General features: G+C 49.3%; 1 protein-coding gene across 2 annotated transcripts in view; it reads left to right on the top strand.

Annotated features, from left to right (window-relative positions):
• The first annotated feature begins 3,739 nt into the window (after positions 1–3,739).
• The window catches only part of LOC119466039 (CDK5 and ABL1 enzyme substrate 2), a 122,433-nt gene continuing 112,545 nt past the window's right edge, over positions 3,740–13,627 (top strand). The window contains exon 1 of one of the 2 annotated variants that reach the window (XM_049657355.1): positions 3,740–5,020. In XM_049657355.1, coding sequence (XP_049513312.1) covers positions 4,476–5,020 — 545 coding nt within the window. In that variant the 5' untranslated portion in view covers positions 3,740–4,475. The remainder of the gene's footprint in view (positions 5,021–13,627) is intronic. The other variant, XM_049657356.1, reaches the window with a different exon arrangement.

Here is a 13,627-nt window from a genome sequence, read left to right as displayed (position 1 = left end):
GATGACCGGGTCCTAACCCAGCCTAGCCAGGGTCAGCAGGTACGCGGACTCGTTCGAGCCCGATTGTCCGGATTGCGGCGATCCCTTTTGAGCTTTATTTAGGGCACATGCTCTGGCGGTGTCCCTCGTTACGGGACCACGATCATCTCGCCACGGAAGAAGAGTGGGTGGAGGTGCTCAAGAGCTCCGACCTCGCCGCTCAGCTACGGGCTGTCCAGAGGGCCCGCGACGCGGCGGTCAGACTCGGCCTGCCTGTCCCGACGTGGGAGCGGCCCGCGGTGGCTCCTCCCCCGTAGGGTCTCGGAGTCGCTCCTCAGGACCTGAATAAAATTCATTGTCTGTCTGTCTATAGCTGGTTTTGCATCTACGAAATTAGAATAAATGTCAAGAATGCCTGAGCAAAAAAAAAAAAAGTCAGTTTCTCCCGAAAGGCTAAGCGTTGATATCGATAGATAACTGCAGGAAGTAATGTTCGTAGAATATTCGATTACGAATTGAATTAGCAAGTATGGTGTCACACACACACAGACAAACATGAACCGTCCTCGCTATATGACCGCGAACGCGCTGTCACAACGCTGGCTTGTAGAGCGCGAACTGAAGGCATGCAGCGAACGATTTCGCAGCCTCTCCCTTAATTCAACAGGTCTCCGAAACCTTCTTCTTTATGGTGTTTTACGTGCCAAAACCTGTTACGAGGCACCACGTAGTGAAGAGCTCCGGATTAACTTTGACCACCTGGGGTTCTTTAACGTGCATTACAACGCAAGCACACGGGCGTTTTTGCCTTTCGCCTCCATCGAAATGCGGCCGCCGCGGCCGGGATTCGATCCCGCGACCTCGTGCTCAGGAGCGCAAAGTCTTAACTAACTGAGCCACCGCGGCGGGTCCTCTCCGAAACCTGAGATTACGCGGCCTCCAATCACTCTATAAACGCGCGCGATGATAGAGCACATGGCAGACACCAGCCATCTCGGCTCGCCCATGATTTGCCTCCGCCGAAGATTACTTCCAAGAGAGGGCGCGGCGGCACACGGCTGTGCTTGAGAAGGATACAAGCGCCCACCTGCCCCCGCCCTATCCCCTCCCTAAAGCGCAACATCAAACCTTGAAATCGCTGTTAATGCTTGGCCCTTGAGGCGAAACTAAGAAATTTTTTCGTCCGCTTTAATTTGCTATTATTTGCATATCAGTGCGAATGTCATTTTGGAGATACTCAGACCAGGGGGGAGGGGGGGGGTTCTACAAGTGTCCACCTGGTGCACATGTCAATTTCGTCTGCTCGTGAAGTTCTGATTGGCTGGGCTGGGGAACGCGGCAGGAGGAGACGGGTGCCGCCAGCCAATCAGCACTTCAGCAGCAGGCGAAATGAACATGTCCACTAGGTGCACACTTACAGAATACTAACCCCCCCACCCCCTCCCCTGTTTTCTTTACGGCTCTCTAGCTATTCCTAAAAATATATGGGTGGATCTCGCATATAGTGCAGTCTGAATATGTAGGCCGATCCCCAAGGTTGTGCAGTCTAAAAATTTGGACTGTTCGCGTGGGTATGGGCCGCTCTTCAGTGAAGCTCTTTGACGTTAACTTTGGTCACTCTGCATGCGCCACTGGGTAGGGGCTGACTTCACGGCGACGGTGCCAGAATGCGTAGCGTGTTTAAAGGAAAGCTCGAGAGAGGAGTCCGGCCGGCTGCAGTACATGACTCACACGTGACGCGTTTAATTCGGCTATTCGCATGCTTGGATTGGCATCGTAGATGAGTTTTGCCACATTTTTTTTTTTTTTTGAAGAGAGGCCTTTTTTTTTTTTTGCTGACTTCAGACGGGTTTGGTGTATCTAGGATCTGGGTATCTTGTAACCACCCCTAGAAGAAAAACAGAACGGCCCTTTTGCGCCTTCAGGACGTTGTAGCGAGTCGCGAGCCCAAAGAGACAAGAAGTGAAAGTTAGTCGCAGAGTAGGTAAAGTTAACGGTACGGGCGTAATTAGCAACAATATAGTCGAAAGTTAACCACATCGCACTGCACGTCTCCGGGATCTGGGAAAGAAAAAAAAAAAAAGAAAGGGTCAACTAAGTGTCGACGCTGAAGGTCGACGTAATTGCGCGAGAAATACGATACGAATAAGATACGAAATGAGTGAACAATGAGCATGAAGAAACAGAATAGAGAGATATAATCAACATTCAAATATTAGAATAATTTGAGCCTCCATGTACGTCGACCTTGTCTACTTTTACGTCGACACTTTGTTGACCATTTCTTTTTAAGATACCAAAAGCAGTTAACGTTCCCACTTTGCTTTACCTGGCTTGATGCGGTTGTAGCTAACGAAAAAAAAATCAAGCCCTCCTTTTCCAAGGGCGTAGCAAAAGGGGGCCACACTGGGCCCCCCTCCCTCCCTTAGCCAGTAAAGTGCGAGCCTCCCCACCGTAAAATTTCCTGGATAAACGTCGTTGCTCTGTTTCTCACATTCTTCTCGCTGATGGTGGCTTTAAGTTAGAGGTTCATTGAGGGAATGTAACATTCAAAGTGCCGAAATTCGCGATAGCTTTCATCCTTGCTTATTCGGAGACTATCTTCATCTTTTTTTGTCGCATCCATTGCCATAATTTCACTTATTAATGCCCATTATCGCACGGTGTAGCAACGAGTCCACGACAAAGCAACTTGAGTCAATGAAAAGGAACACTTTACAGGGCGAACTTGTGCCTGTAAAAAAAAAAGAACCAAAAAAAAAAAGGAAAGTTAACTCGGCACAGCGGCGATCGTGACACAAGTACAGCATGCTGTCGGCGAATAAGAACTGAAGATGCTAGGCTATATATGCAGTCGAACCCTGATATCGAACCTGACGCGGATCACAAATAAGTTCGATATGTAGGTATTTCGATATATAAAATTAAAATTGTATTCAAAAGTTTTCGAGGGGAGTTTATACTGATGTTCGCTATACACAATAACTCGTTATATGTGGGTTCGATATATCCGGGTTCGACTGCGGAAGCACTTGAGTGCCACCACGTTGGACGCCAGTCGCGCGGCAATTCTGCGTGTATTCGTGGGCTTCTTTCGCGCTCGAAAAAACTCTTATACGTAGCACGTACTGAGCAACAGAAAGCTGTATCGGGAGTTTTTCATGTTGCTCTACAATTTTCTCATTGACACTTTGACAATTAGGACACTGCTTCTCGAGTTAGATAATTAATTACAATTAGCTAATTTAATCTCAGTAACGAAAAAAAATACTGGCGGCTACTCCACTATACTGGAAACAATACGCATAGGTTTGCTTCGCGTAACGACGTTCCTCTTTTTTAAAATCGTGCTGCGTGATAGCTAGGACACCCTGTATATCATTTACCATTGAACATAACACCATTGAATACCTAATACCATCTGCTGGCGCTCTTTGGCCATTATTGGCCCTTGCGCCATTAAACCCATCATCATCTCGATTACCCGAATCGCATGAAGTAGCTGGAAGGCTTGAGTTGAAGGCGCATTCAGGTAACACAATTAAGCACAGACATTTAAGAACGCACTGGTCGCATAGAAGCACACAGGTAATGCAAGAGCTTGTGCTTGAAAGCTGGAAACGTAACACGATGCGCCATTGGTGAAAACAATGTAAAGTAAGCGAACACATCGCTCGGAAGTGCGCGCCGTGATTGGCACACTAAAAAAAAATAATAATAATTAAAACACCGGCTGGGTTGCGTAACAAAGCTTCGCTTTAACAATGTATGTCCTGAACTGGTTTTTATTTTCGTTGCCGACACTTACAGTGATTTATAAATTCAGCGCATGCGTTCTTTTCCTGTTCGTACGTTCATTGGAATGCCGCCGCTTAATTAAGCTCGTTCAAAACTGGCGCCTTCAATCGCCCCCTACTGGCAGCCCCGGCAACCGCGCCGACAGCCTCGCTACTTCCGCTAAAGGCTGAGCGATGACGCTGGCATCGCGCCGGCCGCGTCTCGCAATCACATATGATCATATGTTCGCAGGCCGCAGTATTTCGGTCGGTCGATCGTTCAATCGAGCACCGGCTGTGCGAGTATAGTGCATGCACACTGTGGCTCGCGCTTTCTTTTTGTTGCACCTCCGGCCCGCGAGGCGGCTGCTTGTTTCTGCGGTGAGACATCGGCAGCTGGCCCGCCGTGCGCGCCCGGAGCCCATGGTGAACGTCGTTCTTCTTCCCAACCGGAGCGCGCGTGCATCATCAGCTGCCTGGTGAGGCGGGACTGCCTCGTCCGACCATGACTCGTCCACGTTCCACCAATACCGCCGCTGGTCGCGGCGGAGCCAGCGCAAAGACGACGACCAGAGCAGAAGCAGCATCGGACGCCGCCGCTGTAAACACAACACCGTACAGTCGCCGCCGCCACTTCGCCGTGCACCGCGTTGCCGATCAACCGCCGTCGTTCGCTCGTGCGCGCTCCGCAGTGACTGCCAAGCCGACGTTACGGACTACATGTCGTCCTCCCCGTCGCTCGTCGCTCTGAGTGTGTGTGCCGCCTTCGACTGGGACACGTTTCCTCACCCGTTTTCCTCGGCCACATCACCGTACAGCGGGAGCCGCTCGCTCGTGCTCGCGGCCCACCGCTCTCTGCGGTTCGCGTCGTCGTCGTCGTCCGTGGACAATATTATGGCCGCCGTGCTCAAGCGACAACGTTCTCGGCGCCGGCTCGCCGCCCTGACGTTCCTCTCCAACATATCGCTCGACGGCACGCACCGAGACACCAAGCTGGGCATCTTCAACCGCGCCGCCGGCACGCAGTCGTGCGACCTCGACGTCGACCGAGGAGGAGGTGGCAGCGCGACGTCGTCGTCGGACACGTACGATCCCGCCGGCTCCGCGAGGGCCGATGTCGAGGCAGGGGAAGAAGACGACGAACTGTGCAGCTCGCCGCCGCCGCCGTTGGCCAAGTACGGCGGCGTCGACTCGACGGCCAAGGCGAGCAGCGAGGAAAAACTGGCGTACTGCGGCGGACGCAGCAGCCCGCAGGAACGCGATAGGTAAGCGGCACTCCCCCCACACCTCTGTCCTTGCATGCATGCATGGTGCGTGTTCGTACGCTGCTTTCACTTTTATCTCGCTTTTGTTTCGCGCCGCCGCCGCCGCTGTGTGTATGTATACGAGAATCTATCTCGTTTGTTGCGCGCTCGAATGTGCGTGCGTGCGTGCCCGGCGTACCACATTGGCGCCACGGTTGATGGATCGAACGGGATCGAGCAGAGAGGCCGAGCACTTTGTGCAGTCGCGGCCGCTCTTTTTCTGTTGCAAACGCGAATGTGGCACCGCGCGCGCTCTAGTAGGTGAGAGCGGGGCCGCGATTTGTTTACTTTGGTGCTAGGCCAGGCCGGCCTCCGCCGGCGCGCCGAGCCATCCAGCCGGCGGGCTCGGTCGCGTTTCCCTTCCGGAAACGAGCTCGCCTCGTAGCGCTCGCGCCCGTTTCGGTCGCCTACCGGTCTCGGCTGCGTGTAACGCACGCGCACTGATACACGTATACGCGCATACAAGCAAAATATAAAGGGGAGGGAGGGGGAGGAAGCAAAGAGAATGCCAGCAAGGTTCATTCTTGGGCCACATATCCTTGGTATCGCGAAAACTGGCTGAATGCCCTCTGGTTCGCTTGTTTTTGCGGCGTTGAGGGCGGAAGGCAGCGCTCGGCTGACGACGAGAGTCTTTGTGGCCGGTCTGGAATAGGAGCGCAGGTGCAAGAAGCCTTTCGCTATTGCATCAGCCGCGATTTTTTGGACTGGCGGTTCAAACGCGGAACGTTTAGCCTCGAATTCGTCGGGCGGCATTTTTTTAGTGCTTGACCGTGCGCGCGCCGCAAACAGTAGCAGACGACGCCGACCCGGGAGTCGGTTTCGTCGTCTGCTTGCGTACAGAACATCTGTGCGATAAGTTGTGTGCAGTGACATGCAGTGCAGTGCCCGACGAGGCTTGATCGATAAGGACGGCTTTATCTACGTGAAAAGCTATTCGATATGAGAATTCACCACTCCAGCGCTGTGATTGCTTCGGTGTTAATGGCGCCTGCTGCTCCCTGCATGCATGAAGCGCCTGTGAAGAAAAACGGGGGGGAGGGGGGGGGGGGGGAAGCTCTGCGCCCTGCTGGCGAAACCGAAGATGCGCCTGCATAATAAACTAGAAGCTGGATTCCATTCGGAGATTTTCCTTTTATATCGGTATGTTTGATGCGTGTTCTGCGTGCGCGTTAGGTTCCAACGTGCTCCAACGCCCAGTCCAACGTGCGATATTTACGATACCGCAACATCGTCAGATATCAACATCAGATATCCATCCTTTTTAGTGGCTGGTGGATCAAGACTGTCAAAACGAGCGCATATAGATACAAAAGTGTGGCCTCATTATTTGATCCGTGTAATATTAATCGAGCTTCTCTGCCGGCCCTGCTTACAATTCATGGCGGCTGTAATCGTTAGCCGCCTTCCTCCATGGTTAGCCGTAACGTTTTGGCCGTTCGCATTGCAGTGTATGCGGCTGCATCTACGAACCAGGACGTGACATTTCCGGTCGCCTGTGCAGCTTCATCGACTCGTGTGCAGTGAATAGCTGCGGGCCCGCTGTCGTAATGCAGCCTTGCCCGTGCGCGCGTGTGTGCAAATATACGTATATATAAAAGTGCTCGCGCCCGATCGTGGGCCGGTCTACCGCTGATTACAAGATCGTTTCCTGGTAAACGTTTCGCTACATGTTGCGCTGCGGGCTTAATTAAGCCCTGCGTTAATAGAAAACTGTGTCGGATCCTGTATCAGTGTACTACATACGTGTATACGTAGCCCGCTTACGTAGAATAGTTGAAAGCGTGGTAAAAAGAAAAAAATAATATGCAGACCCAAGGCACATGTTTGAATCTCCGTGGAGCGATCGAAGCTATCGTGAAGCCGTTACTTAAATGGTATCAAATTCAATGCGATGCGTTCAAAATGTCCTTTTTGTGTAAATGTTTATACACCGTACCGGTCACGGCTTTATCGTGATGCAATGTTTATGCTTATGTGCTATAAACATTTGAATACACATGAGCACATAAATATTAAAAACATGTATATATGTGAAGTTTATTTATATAAAACACATATATAACCACTAACCTGCCCATGCAGTATAACCAAGCTACCTGCACGTTTTAAAACTACTGCTATGCCAAACGATTATTCGCCCAAAGCTAGAATACGCTGCAGCAGTATGGAAGCCTCCTCCCCAAAACTCGTTAATTCACGTTTTAGAATCCGTCCAATACAGATCGGCGCGATTTATTCTTTTATTATTGCAATCGAACTTAGAGTCTCGTTTTTATGAAATCTTCTCTTGGGCCTTCCAGACCTGGCAATACGCAGAAATTTTTTTTTCTAGTATTTCTCTTTTTCAAGACATTTTCTTTCACAACCCAACCCTTCGGTGTGAATTCGTTGTAGAACTATCGTACGGGGAACAGCAAAGTGGAACTATCGTATTTGAACCATCCAAACGAAGTGGCCCTTCCGTTTTGTCGCACTAATTTTTTCTTGCATTCATTTTTGCCAAATACCACTGAAGATTGTAATCACCCGCTGTTGCCGCAGAAGATAAGAAGTCATTCAAGACTGTCATCACGAACTGCTATTCTGATTAGATGCACTTGACTTTCTTTTTTTTCGTTACATTGACTATGTCACCCACCCCCTCCGTAACGCCCTCTGGGTCTTGAGGGTATTCCAATAAACACCGTTCACAATATACGCCGATGAGCAAACAGAACCAAACCAGTTTGGCGTGTTAAAATCTTCCACAAGATCAGATTTTAAGCGGGTTGGTAATTGTCTACCCCTCCACATCTCTGTCTGCCCTTTTCGTGTCAGATTTCTTTCGGAATGCTGACGTTTATGTGATTAAAACCGGATTTCCGATAGTTCAATCGGCGCCCCTCTCTCGGCGTTGATTCGTTATAAGCGGGGCACGCCGTGCCCGGTCGATATATCTCTGGTATTGTTGAATCGTTCGTTTTTGTTTCCCTGGCGAAACCGTTGCTGTCACCAAAGCCTATTTTGTGTAAAAATATTTTGTCTCCATGACCCCGCAATTCGCGTGGAAACACCTTCGTTGATGCTGCTAACAGTCCGAAACAATGCAACAACGGTGCGATAAACGACGCTGATATAAGGTGGTCTTTTTTTATCTGAAAAACATTTATTAGAAATCGGCCTGTGCACGGCGGATATCGCCATTAACTTGTGTCGCGCCCGGTGGATTATCGGTTGAGACGGACATTACTCAATATGCCAGATCGCTGTGCGGCATTAGCTAATTAACGCTACGCGTGTTAATTTTGTGATTATTCGCGTTAGGGCGCGCATGCACGTCCCACTTGCAGATTTGAAGCCGAACATAAATGAAGGCACGCTTATTTAGCAGAAATCCTTTGCTTGCCAACTACTTGTAGAAGTTCCTCCCGAAAATCTGTGGCGAAATACATTGATGTTTCATTCGACCACCTTGGGTTTCTTTGCCCTGTAATGACGAAAGGATGCCTGCCAACTCTCCAGAATTGTTTTCGTAGGGTTTACGTATTTTGGCTCGTCTACGAATTTACGAGCGTCGCGTCAAATTCTACGAAACATTCTGCCCGCCAAAAATATTTTGCTCGTTGGTCTTCGAAGATGTTCTCAGAAATCTTCTGATCGGGAAAGGAGGACACAACAGGAATACTTGCTTCGAGCTAGTTTGTTCTAGCAAGTTCCCGAAGCAGGCAAAATCGGCAACAGCAAAATCGCCGCAGAAGTCACTGTTAAACTCATAAACAATGCGTTGCATGTCAGTCTCAGCTCTCCGCAAGTTTTTCGCAGCTTGTGCGATGCGGTTCTAAAGGTAAATAATTGGTTAATGAAGTGCACATTTCTGTGCATATACACAAATTATACCGAGCCTTTTGTTAAGCGGAGTTGCTGGCGCTAGCGAGTACGACGGCCGCCTTGAACGCATCGTGGTTTCAGATACAGCATGTCCATACTTACGTAGCGTGATTGCAATCCATTCTATCTGCAAGAAGCGTTTACTTCCCCATTACCACGCAGCCACGGGTGCGCTAAGGCGAGCTTCCTGGTTCTTTTTTTTTGCTTTACCCCGCACCGGCGCCGCAGATGCGCGGAGGCGAGCGCCACCTGGTGGTGGTGCAAGGAACTCAAGGGCCCGCGTACTCCGCTGAGATTGGTTTGCCCTATTCGGCAAGATAACAGCCAGGTCGCAGCCACGGTCACGAAACTCGGCGATGTTTGCAAGCAAAAGCTTCGCTTCTGCACCAACAGCTACATGGCCGAGCATAGCGCAGCTCTTTATACACATTTTTGTTTTAGACTCGGTTATACTTTAAAAAAAAGCTACACATTTTCATAGTATCTGAGCCTAAAAAAAAGTCACAGGCCCGCGCGGCACACGTAGCACAGTCACAGCGTAAGCTGGAGAGGCTCCATTAGGAGCTCTATTTTTGGCACCAAACATTACAGGGTCTTCGCGGCGAAGTCTTTTCGTGTCGTTTTCACGAGAACGGTCTGAACTGCGAGCTGCGGCTTGTACTGCTCTCTGCACAGCGGTCTGCCGAGCCCTACGTTGCCTGGTTGCAGCCGCCCTCGTAGCTCTATACGATTCGCTTCTTCAGCAGCGGTTCGTACCTTGCAAGGAGACGCCATAGCGTGTACGGAAGAGTAAACGGCACGATGCGATGCTGTTGATGATGGTTTATTGACACCTGTCGTGTGGCTCAAGAATAGCCACGTATAGCCAAGTCGGGTAAAACGCAGCCAACAACAACAAAAATGAAAATTAGTAGCCCGATTTGGCTATAAATAGCCCCAATATGAAAACACTGCGCGCCGGAAACACAGGAGGTGTTTCGTAACAGCGACGCCCAACCACTAGTAAAGGTTTCGTCAGAGAGGCTAGAACGCCGTAACCACTGACTGAAACCGCAAAAAATAAAACGACACAGCCGCGCAGGTGTTTCCGCGTAGCTTCGCGAGTCGCACATATCCCGTTGCGTCTGCGAATGCGGACGAGACAAAAAAAAAAAAAAAAAAAAAATGTTGCTGTTACGAATTCCTGTCTTTTCGTGGAGAAGGAGAAACCGGCAGCCCGTTGGGGGGATGTGGAGGAGAAGGAGTAGGGGTGGCACGTCTATGCTTTCTCTCGCATTTCCTGGCGGGCGACAGGCGTTGTCGATTGTTAGTGTATAAAGGTGTCTGCTTATACCGCGTCGTCTTGCAGTCGTTGCAACGTACGTGCGAACATAGCGCGCTCGCCGTCGAGAACTTCGCGCGTGCCTTCGACGACGACGTCGGTATATTTGACGCACTGCCAACCGTTTCTTTTTTTTTTTTTTCTTTAAAGGTGAGCTAAGTGCCTTTTCGCGGATCTGGCCGTCGAAGGTCTCCTCGCAACAAAAAGTTTAAAGAGAGAGAGAGATGTTAACAAACAAGCAAGCAAGCAAGCAAACAAACAAACAACTAAGCAAACGAAATAAATAAATGAATAAACAAACAAGCAAATAGAGAAATAAATAACACCAATGAATGAAAGGGTAACCAACCCCTGTTGGTGCCCCGGTGCGGTGCCTTTTTGTAGGTTGGGTGGATTCCTCTACAGGCCCATCAACAAGCTCTCGTAGGTGGCTTTCGGGTGGGCAGTTGCCCTTCTTGGAGGGATCCTGTCGTTTAACGTAACCTTAGGTGAACGCAAGATGTTTCGTTTGGTTAAAACGCTCGTGTATCGTGGCTTGGTTGCACTATAGTGATCTAGATAGGGGTAGTGCACGTTGCACGTTAAATAAACCACAGGTGGTCGACGGAGTTAATCCGGAACCCCCCCGCTACGGCGTGCCTCGTAGTAACATCGCGGTATTGGCACTTGAAACCCCACGGAGAGTTAATTTTTGTCTGTGTATTTTTCCACATCTATCTGTTCATTCATCCATCCAGTCGGGAATAAGTCAGCCACTGTATCACACTGAATAACATTTTTATGCTGAGAACTGTAAAGAACTATCTCGTGTTTTTCGTTTCCGTTTTCTTTTCCTTTCTTTCTTTCTTATTTTCTTTTTTTTTCTGCCGGACAAGAGAGATTTCTTCGAGATTTGCAATGGGGGCTTGTTGGTAACGCATCTTGAATAGATTTACCGTAGCGCGATTAAAAGACGGGGCAAAAGAAGACACACAGGGGGCCGAACTGCGCTAACTTAACACACAAGGACACACACTGCGCTAACTTTCATAGTTTGTTGCAAGTTAGCGCCGTGTGTGTCCTTGTGCGTCTTCTTCTGTCCTGTATTTCAATCGCGCTACGGTAAACATATTCAAGAGAAAGATTAGTTGGGTTTGTCTAACGGCCTGCACGTTGAACATAGACGCGCTGGGCGAAATAACATCGCTTCACATTCCGCGACGGCTGTGCGAAGCAGGCCCCTTCGGAGCTGGGAGCTAGCTTTTACGCCTGGCTGGGCTATAAATAAAACGCAGCGGGAATGCGGTTGTCAATCGCCGAGTTTGTGTCGTTGAAACGTTGCTTCGCCATGGCGGAGTCGAGAGAAAACAATCGTTTAAAAAAATACTCCACTGCCCTGACGATGCCGAGCATTTGGCACAACTGTAGCTTCTTCAAAATTTTTGTTGTTCTGTAACCAGGCACTAGAATCCTGATCATCCATCAGTCTATTTTTGTGTTCACTGCGGGGCGAAGCCATCTCTCATCGATCTCCAATTAACGCTGCCTTGCGCCAGCTGGCACCATCCTATGTATACCTGCAAAGCGGCCTACGCTGTAAATTTGCATACATAAGCGTGCTTTCTGTCGATAACACCCTAATACACCCATTACACGGGTGTTAGGCGCAAGTTACAGGCCGATTTGCGCCCTTAAGGACCCTTGAGGTGTACTAACACTGCAAAATGCGAATAGCGTCACTATAATTGACAACGGAGCTTTTGTAGGCGAGAAAATTACGTATACTTAGTATTGGAGATGCCACAGTGAAAATACGGGGCGCGCTCCCACAACGCATCCACTAGCTATACTTTAGTTTATAGTTGGTCAGTTGAATAGTAAACAAACTAAGGCTGTAGTTACCAACCGCATTAAAACCTTTGTGAGCATGCATGGAGGTTTCTAAAGAGGAATCTGACGCTAGTAGTTTCTATGGAAGGTGCAGATATGGCGTTAAGTTGGCCAGCGTCGGAATTGTGGCTAGTAGTGCACGACCCGCTAATGGTATACCTTAGTGACTATGGCATTGATCGTTCTTGTATTTAGGTTTTAAGGCGCACGTTAAAGAACTCCAGGTGTTCAAAATTAGTTCGCTAAGCGAGGCCGAATTAATCGGCAGCTCGAAGCACAGTTGCTGTTATTGTTGTTTATTAACTACGACAGTATGTCAAATTTGCCTACGAAAGAAACAGCCCGATATCCCGAAAACGTTGGTAAATTCACACATATAAGAACACTACACGTTATTACAGTATAAATAAAAAAGAAATTAAATAGAAGCTAGCACATTCGCTTGGAGGGAGAGAAACACCCTTCACCCACTCTACAAATATACTGAGAACTCGATATAAAGTTGCAAATCTATACAAATCCTGCGTAATGCAGAGTCGGCGTGTGATCTGTGACAAACCCAAATAGCCTCTGCTCATGCGAGAAATAGTTCAGTTCGAAGAAAGCGTGTAAGGACATCGAAGTTTCCCTCGAGTGTCCTGTGCTTGGCAAGTCCTTGCGGGCTTCTACAGAACGGATTTGCCATAGCGCATATATTCGCATAGCTATCATCGATCGGCTGTCAGAATAGCTTTAAGCGACTTTTAATTTCTGTTCAAAATTAAAGAAACTGGGGGGTCGATCGCTTCGAGGCAGGTCACTCCCTGCTCACCTCTCGGAGCCGCCTTTTTTCCTCATCTCGCGGTCTGTCTCTCGCAGCGTTTCCCTTTTTTTCCCGTATATCCCTATAGGCCTGCCTATTTCGTTCCGGATGGGGGGTAGTGGTTCCCGCGACCATAAAGAGATAGAAGAAAAAAAAGTCTGAGGTCCGGCTACGTTTAGGCTGTACAGCTCCGTTGCGTCATAGTCCCTATGAGGGACTATGGTTGCGTGAATCCTTGTGGGAGTGGTATAAACACGGTGTGAACGTAACAGCGGCGTTTCGAACCGCGGCATGAGTCGTTCACGCGGCTGTGTGTGACGGACGGCTGCTTGTGAGTGTTTGCGCTTGATGGAGTGCTCCTCCCCGCGTGGTTGTCGCAATTCGCTTTTGCTCTGGAAGCTGCCCGCGTTTCTCCGCTGTTCCTTTTTTTTTTATCACGCTGGACGCGTCATGTTGCGGATATTCGGGTGGCCGTGCCTGTCTTGCGGGATTTTTCCTTTGCTCTCCCACACACCCCGGCAAGTGTCACACAAGTTCTGTCGCGCGCGTGTGTGTGTTGCGATCGCCGCTGTTTAATGCTAGCTTTTTTTTTTTTCATTGACTGCAGTAGGGTTTAGGCGGGGGCGGATTTATAGAAGGAGGAAGCAGTAAAGAAAGAGAGAAATAAGGGGAAAGGGGAAACAAAGCGAATATGAAGGAAGAAAGAAAG

The sequence above is a fragment of the Dermacentor silvarum genome, chromosome 10 (genome assembly GCF_013339745.2).
Source record: "Dermacentor silvarum isolate Dsil-2018 chromosome 10, BIME_Dsil_1.4, whole genome shotgun sequence".
Taxonomy (NCBI): Eukaryota; Metazoa; Arthropoda; class Arachnida; order Ixodida; family Ixodidae; genus Dermacentor; species Dermacentor silvarum.
This window is presented reverse-complemented; position numbering and strand designations above follow the sequence as displayed.